This window comes from Littorina saxatilis, linkage group LG2 (genome assembly GCF_037325665.1).
Source record: "Littorina saxatilis isolate snail1 linkage group LG2, US_GU_Lsax_2.0, whole genome shotgun sequence".
Lineage (NCBI taxonomy): Eukaryota > Metazoa > Mollusca > Gastropoda > Littorinimorpha > Littorinidae > Littorina > Littorina saxatilis.
In genome coordinates, this window is record NC_090246.1 from 13930626 (window position 1) to 13940297 (window position 9672).

At 43.7% G+C, this 9672-nt stretch overlaps 1 protein-coding gene and 1 long non-coding RNA gene across 2 annotated transcripts in view; one reads left to right on the top strand and one right to left on the bottom strand.

Moving 5' to 3' along the window:
- LOC138958249 (toll-like receptor 2) lies at positions 1–4995 on the bottom strand. Its single transcript, XM_070329363.1, has 3 exons — positions 2070–4995; positions 1422–1593; positions 1–658 (listed from the first exon to the last, which is right to left on the bottom strand). The coding sequence occupies exons 1-3, from the start codon at positions 3428–3430 to the stop codon at positions 47–49; spliced, it is 2145 nt and encodes a 714-aa protein (XP_070185464.1). The 5' UTR covers positions 3431–4995; the 3' UTR covers positions 1–46.
- Positions 2065–9672, top strand: part of LOC138958250 (uncharacterized) — an 11226-nt gene continuing 3618 nt past the window's right edge. Inside the window, exon 1 of the long non-coding RNA XR_011453346.1 lies at positions 2065–2203. This is a non-coding gene — a long non-coding RNA (uncharacterized lncRNA). The remainder of the gene's footprint in view (positions 2204–9672) is intronic.

Genomic DNA, 9672 nt, shown 5'->3' on the forward strand with positions numbered 1-9672 from the left:
AATAGTTTATAAGTTTTATTATTTCACAAGTACCACTAAGTTTTTTTCACGCAGTCTCAGGCTCATCCATCTCGTCCAGCGCAAGACGCAAACGCCCCCAGAACGACGTTTTAGCCTCCCCCTGCTCGTCCCATTCAATGTACGTGGTAGTCCTCAGCACTGCCAACATGGCGCCCGTCATGTCACGTGACTGCGTCTCCTGCAGCGCCACCAGCACCATAACGTCATCGCGTTCCATGACGAAGCTCTGGCAGTACTTGAGCTCGAACTGACACCACTGACTGCGGGCAAAGTGCGGCGAGAAGACCAGCACAACTCGCTCGCTGTCGCTGACGCAGTCGGCAATGTTGTCCACGATTTGCTTGCCCGGAAGGAAGTCCCGTTGATGGATGCAGAGCCTGAGGCCCCACTCTCCTTCCAGCACGGGTAGGAGTTCATCCAGAACCCAGTTCACGTCTTCCTCGGCGTAGGACACGAAGACGTCGTATTTGAAGCGTCGGGTGCGTGTCCTTCGTCGGCGACTTCGGCAAACTTCGTACAGGCAGAGCCGCGCGTGCCACCGGAAGCGGAAGTAGACGATGAAGAGAATCAGGAAGAAGAGCAGAACACAGGAGATGGCGATGGTTAAAGATGCGGCGTCGGAACCCAAGATGCAGGCCTGAAATTAAAGATTGTGATGATTTATATCGATCGATGGTGATGGTTAAAGCTGCTGACACACACACACGCACACGCACACGCACGCACGCACGCACGCGAGCACACGAGCGCGCACGCACGCACACACACACACACACACACACACACACACGCACACACACACACACACACACACGCGCGCGCACGCACGTACGCACGCACGCACGCACGTACGCACGTACGCACGTACGCACGCACGCACACACACACACACTAACACACACACACTAACACACACAGTGCCATATACATAGGTTTAAGCATTATATATTGCATGCAGGTCTATACATTTATTTTAAAACAGGGTTATACAGAAATTGAGATGCAGATCAAAGCATAAATAAACAAACGTAAGCAGCCTAAACTAAAACTGTGCAACGAAAGTACGTAAGTGAGAGTTTTGCGGAACCAATCTCCTGATCCCCGAGCGAATAAGAAGCTTTGAAACAAACAAACGACTTGTCTTGGTTTGAGCGTTGACGTTCCTTTATTTCTTCGATTCAATAGCCATACCTGAGGGTTTGGTTTTTTTTATGTTTTTTTTTAACCTCAGTTGCATGCAGGTTTGCTACTACAATTATTTGTTTGCCTTATTAGTTGTTTTTTTGTGTGTGGCTTGGAGCAAACCTTCTTCATAGGTCTTTTCTTTTCTCTGTCAAATGTGTACATTTTTAAATCAATAAACCTTATCAGTAAACTAATATGTTTAAATAAATAAATACCTGAGGGTTCAAAACGAAGTCTGGAACGGTGACGTTACGCACGTTGGCACATCGGTACCCTCTGGTGTGGAAGTCGCGGAAGATGGTAGGGTTGGATCTCATCCACTGCTGGAACCACAGGATCTCGCAGGAACAGTGGTACGGATTCCCACCCAGGTTCACGTCTTTTAGCCTGATGAATTTTAAACAGAAAATTGAAACAAAATAAGATAACAACGTGAATGTACTCTCCAGATACAAACACGAACATACACAGATATGAACCGGTTTCGACCATGCGTCTTCGTCAGCAATAAACCATGGGGTAAAAAGGAGAACATACATGAATACCAATCCTGAATCCCTGTTGTGTCCTCTTTTTGTTTAAAAGTAAAAAGGAGAGTGGACAATGAGAGAAAATGAAGACAATACGCACAGAAGAATACAGAAAGAGTCTGAAGTAGCTGAACCTAAAGAAAAAAGATCAAATTCAGAAAGAAAGAAAAACAATTTCGACAGAGAATTTGTATTTTTTTTATATGAAAACCCCCCATGATTTTACGTTTTGGTGCGGTGTGTGGTATTTATATATGTTTTAAGTGTCCTGTTTGCATTAGCTTGTACTGCGTCATTCTGCATGACAAGACTAGTAAGCCCAATGCAACATACCTCGAACGAAGCTCGACGCCGAACGTAGTTTCCGAGATAGTCTCGATCATGTTGTCGTCCAGTATGAGTTTCCACATAGGCCCGATGTTATCCAAGACACCGTCAGGGATTGAAGTCAACGAGTTTTCGTAAAGGTACAGTTCTGTTATATGTTTGAGTCGGCTGAACATGTTTGATGATATGTGGGTCAGCTGCGTACCCGATAAGGACAGGATGTTGAGCGAACTTTCCATTGGTTTTAGCAGACGGTGGAACTTATCATCAGTAACGTATTGGAAGGTGTTGCCACGTAGGTTGAGAAACGTTACTCCCGTGCAACCACCGAACATATCTGGATGCGCGTAATCCTTGGAAAAATCAATGTTGTTTAACACAAACGTGATCTTGGCAACAGCAGAGTTGTTGATAAAGAATGGTGAAACCCCGTAGATTTTGTTCTCCATTTGCATGATTTGCAGTATCTGAAGATTCGGGAAACGATCTGTCCGCAAAGTATTGGTTCTGAAATACAGAAAATGGTTGTAGCTCACGGACAGCACCTTGACTTTGGGAAGGCAGACGGGATCGTCGATGCCTTGAATCATGTTCTGGTCGAGAGACAAGGCTTTCAGATTGGGGAAAAGCGACGTGTTGGATTCAGCACAGGTTCTTGGAAAATCATACAGGCGGTTTGTAGGCAAGTCTAACGTCTCCCACGAAGGCATGTAAGCTGTTGCCAGTTCGTAAATTTCGTTGCGCCACAAAGAAATTGTCTTCAGTTTTCTGAGGGGTTTGAACACTGACATGTTCAGAGAGCCGATACAGTTCCAGCTGAGATCGAGATACCGCAGGTGAGAATGGGTCACACGACGGAACGTATCCTCCGGCACGTTACCGAGTTTTAAACAGCTCATACTCAAGTTCCGAAGGCTAGGGACAGCCAACAGAGATGGGATGTCTTTGTACCCGAGCAGGTTTGAACCTCCGAGAAGCAAAGATTCCAGTTTCTCCAGCCCTTCAAAAACACCTTCAGCTATGAAAGTCAGACCGTTGTTGTACAGGTCAATGACACGAACGTCCTTGGACACATTGGTGAAGAAATGGCGGTGTGAGATATTGGTCAAGTTGTTGTTTGAGAGATTCAGGTACTGATAGCTTCGATTCAGATTCGGCACAAACGTCAGATTCCCAAAACTAGACGAGCAATCGGCTGTTTCGTTGGTGCACTTGCACAAACCTTCACCATAGCATGATTCAACAGGAGGGGTTAAAGGAAAAGGCGAGTCTGTATGCCAGCATATCACAGGCTGGTCGTCACACTTTGTCTCAACACTTTTGAAAACCAGGACAGCTGAAAGAAGGGCGACGAAGAGAATGTCCATTGTGCAGCGTCTGATCTCTCACCTCACTCTACAAAATAGTCCTTCCAGGCACAAGTCGGGTTAAACGGTACATCGACTTGTTTTTACTGAAGTCCATTCGACAACAAGGTAGGGAAAACTGCGACAAGTCAATTCTGCGCTAGTCTTTACCATTGTTTGTATCCCCTACCGAGAACGTGAGTCGACTTGCAACGTCAGCGAATCTTTAATAGACGCTACCCTTTCTGCCTCCATAAATCGGGAAGTTAACGCATCGGTCTCACAATCACTAAGTATCCGCAAACTTTTAATCCAAAAGTCTCATCAGAGACATACACACTATCTATGTCTCTGGTCTCATTCAATTGAGAAAGTCATTTCAATTTTCTTGAGATTCACTGGGATCCCAGACATATTTCCGTATGAGATTCACAGATGCTTCCGCCGTTTTGAATAATTGATACGACCTAAAGAATGTCCGTGTTTGTCTTAACTTGCGAAGAGAGTTAAATCTTTGTGAAGACTCAGAGTCGAGGCGATCCGAAGATTCTTTGTGAACGCTAGCTTTGACTCGCAGAGAAAGTTTAAATCTGTGGCTGAATGCAGCAATGTTCACATCAATTCGCAAAGATTTTTTAATCTTTTTGAAGACTTCAGGCGACCCAAAGAGTCTTTGTGTTTGCTTCAACAGGAAAAGATACTTCGACATTCTGGCTAGAGCAGCAACGTTTCAAGAACACTGAACAACTGTGCATGCTACTGATAACTCTGGCCGCATAAAGCAATCTGGAGTATCCCAATGTCCACTCCAGCTCTCACACACATATTTCATCATTTTTTAACTCGTAAAGGCGATACGAATATATTCGAATAAATACCTTGGACAGTTTCACCACAACAGCCACTTTTCAAGAAAACATAACAACTGCACAATATTAAGTACCACTCCTGCTACTCTTTAGCCGCATTATAAATCAATACGGAGAATATACATGCTCACTTCGACTCGCAGATATAGTTCACTCTCATGAGAATTTCTCATGAGAATTTCAGTGTTCAATCGCACATATAGTTGACCCTTTTTAGAAGACTCAATCCAAAGAAGTTTACACTAGTTTTGACTCCTAAAAATACATGCCATTTTAGACCTTAGCAAACAATTTTGAAGAAAAGTGTACAAAGCTACTTGAACATAGGCTGCATAAAGCATTCCGGAAAATCCCATTGTTCACGTCAAATTCGCAAGGATAGTACATGCATGCACACTCTTTTTGAAGACTCGAGGCCGATCCTGAAGAATATCCGTTCGTGCTAAAGAAACATGGCCGCTTTCACAACAGCAACAACTTTTCACACACAAAATCGCCTACTCTGCAGCACTGCAGGGAAACGTTTCGGTTAACCGTCACGCAAAAGGCAGACACGACAGGAAAAAAAGCTCGCTGTTTATCCCAAATGGGCTTTTGAATTCCCCATTTCAGGCACTGAATGCGAACGGAAACAGTGGATACGCTCTCTTTACTGCTCGTAGTAGAGTAATCCAGTCATGGGCCCGTGGTTTTGGTCTAACACCAACGAATTTTATTTCCGGTAGACTTGATCGGGTAACCTCAATAAACATCTGTACTCTTCCTGTGTTAAATAGGGTCATTGTGATGGGATTTAGCCTATCACAGCTGCAAGCCTGAGGCGCATATGATGCAAGAGTCATGGAAGTTGGGATCATCCGGGGGGGGGGGGGGGGGGGGGGGGAGGGGGGGGTGGGGTGGGGTCACAGGCTGTGTGGTGGTGGTGGTGGTGATTTTGTTGTTGTTGTTGTTGTTGTTGTTATTATTGTTGTGTGTGCGAGTGCGCGCGTGAGCGTGTGCGTGCGTGCAAGCATGTGTGTACGTCTGTCTGTCTGTCTGTCTGTCTGTACGTCTGGGTAATTGTTTCGAGAGCACAACTACCACACGAATGTGTGAGTTGGTTTATTTTGTTGGCTAGATAGACTTGTTGCACCGGAAAGTGTGATCGGGTTTCCTGCTCACGGACCCGTTTGAACATGCAGCATAACACAATCATTCCAACGAATACATTACTTTCGGTTACATTGTCGGGTTTCCCTTGACGTGTCAGTGCCTTTGACCTTGTCCCGTGTCCCGTGGTCACAGGCACAGGAAAACGCGTTGTGCGTTCCGAGTTTATAAGAACAGTAATAATAATAATTGTCAGTAAGTACTGGTGTCATATGACTGATGTGAACCAGTTGATTGGCTAATGGCGATGCGCTAAAACTGTTAGCGCACACTTGGAGTGCGCTAACTTTTCCACAGAGCGTATTCTTGCGCCCTTTGCCTAAGCAAGACTGTGCTCTCATCCTCAGAATTAATTAATGACATGTAGCTTATATTCTCCACAATACCAAATGACCATAAATTCCCTGCTTCTCAATTAAAGCAGAAGTGGGTTTTTTTCTGACAGATTGCATGTGCCTGTGCCAGTGGCAGTGATCTAAAAAAATAGAAGCCGCTGTGTTTCATCTAATTTTCGCCGAATTGCATAGATTCTTCTCATATGCCGTGTTAGTGGCATGTAGCTTATCATCCACATTACCAAATGATGAGTTAGTATACAATTCCCAGCGGCTAACAGAAAACACAAGTGTTATTCCGATAACGTACCAGCAAGACCAGTTTGGAAGACTGACTCGATCGACTCTGTAGCAGACAACACAGAAATACGTCTGCATCAGTTCAGTAAATGAATGGTTTCAGAATTATTATTTCAAAGCAAGAACAATCGTAATCGAAAACGTGTAAGGTTCAGAACGTTCTTACCATATATAAGATTTATTAGCAGCCTGCCTTATGCGTACAGACTCAGTGCAGACTGCAGTCGTTCCATTGCCCAGGTTGGCAGGTAGCCTAGCAGACGACATTAACCCCGCTCAGCAAATTAACATGTTGGGCAAATGTGAACGAAAAAACGATGGGGATATAATACGTGTAGGGTTCAGAGCATTCTTACCGTTCATATTTAGTATCAGAGTCCCCGATGAGTGAAGATAGAACACAAGAAATATGCCACATTTGTTTTGAAAATGTGCGAACCGTCGAGTCCCGCTTTGAGTCAATTCAAGGGGAGTCACTCCGCATAGTCAATCCGTCGAAGCTCGACTGGAGGTTTCGAATCGCAAATAATGAAGAGCCTTTCTCCGAGTTCAAATGAGGTCTCTCTAAAAGATCATCACTGTTCAGATTAACGCTACACTGGAATTTACCAACAGAAATTAAAATGCGTGTGACGAAAGCACGACACACTTGAGACACCCCACACAAAAGTAGATCTTTACTGTGCACGACCTGACCACACAGTTATGCCTATTCAAATGCGCATTGCAAAATGTGCGTTTGGAATCTTCTTTTTTCTATGGCGGTACTGACAATATCGTTATTGAAACAATCCCAGTGCACTAAGGGATTTATAGAGCAAATCTCGAAAATAATTATTGAACTCAGCGCTATGCGCTTCGTTCAATAATGAATTTTCTCGATTTGCTCTATAAATCCCTTAGTGCACTGGGATGTCTCAATAACTTAAATAATAATAATAATAATAATAATTGTCAGTAAGTACTGGTGTCACATGACTGATGTGAACCAGTTGATTGGCTAATGGCGATGCGCTAAAACTGTTAGCGCACTCTTGGAGTGCGCTAACTTTTCCACAGAGCGTATTCTTACGCCCTTTACCTAAGCAAGACTGTGCTCTCATCCTCAGAATTAATTACTGACATGTAGCTTATATTTTCCACAATACCAAATGACCATAAATTCCCTGCTTCTCAATTAAAGCAGAAGTGGGTTTTTTTCTGACAGATTGCATGTGCCTGTGCCACAGTGCGGCTGCCACTGATCTAAAAATACAAGCCGCTGTGTTTCATCTAATTCTCGCCGACTTGCATAGATTCTTCTCATCGTTTTAGTGGCATGTAGCTTATCATCCACATTACCAAATGATGAGTTAATATAAAATTCCCACCCGCTAGCAGAAAACACAAGTGTTATTCCGATATCGTACCAGCTAGACCAGTTTGGAAGACTGACTCGATCGACTCTGTCATACGTAGCCGCACTGACTACACTGAAATACGACTGCATCAGTTCAGTAAATGAATGGTTTCCGAATTATTATTTCAAGGAAAGAACAATCGTAATCGAAAACGTGTAGGGTTCAGAACGTTCTTACCATTATAAGACTTATTACCAGCGTGCCTCGTGCGTGCAGACTCAGTCAGTGCAGACTGCATGCAGTGGTTTGATTGCCCTAGCAGACGACATAAACCCCGCTCAGCAAATTAACATGTTGGGCAAATGTGAACGAAAAAACGATGGGGATATAATACGTGTAGGGTTCAGAGCATTCTTACCGTTCATATTTAGTATCAGACTCCCCGATGAGTGAAGATACAACACGAGAAATATGCCACATTTGTTTTGAAAATGTGCGAACCGTCGAGTCCCGCGGCTTCGAGTCAATTCAAGGGGAGTCACTCCGCACAGTCAATCCGTCGAAGCTCGACTGGAGGTTTCGAATCGCAAATAATGAAGAGCACAGCCCTTTCTCCGAGTTCAAATGAGGTCTCTCTGAAAGATCATCACTGTTCAGATTAACGCTACTCTGGAATTTACCAACAGAAATTAAAATGCGTGTGACGAAAGCACGACACACTTGAGACACCCCACACAAAAGTAGATCTTTACTGTACACGACCTGACCACACAGTTATGCCTATTCAAATGCGCGTTGCAAAATGTGCGCTTGGAATCTTCTTTTTTCTATGGCGGTACTGACAATATCGTTATTGAAACAATCCCAGTGCACTAAGGGATTTATAGAGCAAATCTCGAAAATAATTATTGAACTCAGCGCTATGCGCTTCGTTCAATAATGAATTTTCTCGATTTGCTCTATAAATCCCTTAGTGCACTGGGATGTCTCAATAACTTAAATAATAATAATAATAATAATAATAATAATAATTGTCAGTAAGTACTGGTGTCACATGACTGATGTGAACCATTTGATTGGCTAATGGCGATGCGCTAAAACTGTTAGCGCACTCTTGGAGTGCGCTAACTTTTCCCCAGAGCGTATTCTTCCGCCCTTTGCCAAAGCGAGACTGTGCTCTCATCCTCAGAATTAATTAATGACATGTAGCTTATATTCTCCACAATACCAAATGACCATAAAATCCCCGCTTCTCAATTAAAGCAGAAGTGGTTTTTTTTCTGACAGATTGCATGTGCCTGTGCCAGTGCCAGTGATCTAAAAATAGAAGCCGCTGTGTTTCATCTAATTTTCGCCGACTTGCATAGATTCTTCTCATATGCCGTGTTAGTGGCATGTAGCTTATCATCCACATTACCAAATGATGAGTTAGTATACAATTCCCAGCGGCTAACAGAAAACACAAGTGTTATTCCGATAACGTACCACCTAGACCAGTTTGGAAGACTGACTCGATCGACTCTGTAGCAGACTACACAGAAATACGACTACATCAGTTCAGTAAATGAATGGTTTCTGAATTATTATTTCAAGGCAAGAACAATCGTAATCGAAAACGTGTAAGGTTCAGAACGTTCTTACCATATATAAAAGACTTATTACCAGCCTCAGTGCCTCATGCGTGCAGACTCAGTCAGTGCAGACTGCAGTGGTTCGATTGCCCAGGTAGCCTAGCACAGTAGCAGACGACATTAACCCCGCTTAGCAAATTAACATGTTGGGCAAATGTGAACGAAAAAACGATGGGGATATAATACGTGTAGGGTTCAGAGCATTCTTACCGTTCATATTTAGTATCAGAATCCCCGATGAGTGAAGATACAACACGAGAAATATGCCACATTTGTTTTGAAAATGTGCTAACCGTCGAGTCCCTCTTCGAGTCAATTCAAGGGGAGTCACTCCGCACAGTCAATCCGTCGAAGCTCGACTGGAGGTTTCGAATCGCAAATAATGAAGACTAGAGCACAGTCCTTTCTCCGAGTTTAAATGAGGTCTCTCTGAAAGATCATCACTGTTCAGATTAACGCTACACTGGAATTTACCAACAGAAATTAAAATGCGTGTGACGAAAGCACGACACACTTGAGACACCCCACATCTGACACTTGAGACACCCCACATCTGATACCGTAGCCGAACGGTTATCGCATTCGCCTGATACGGGATTGAGTTGAGTTCAAATCGCCATCTGACCGTACTTTTTTTTT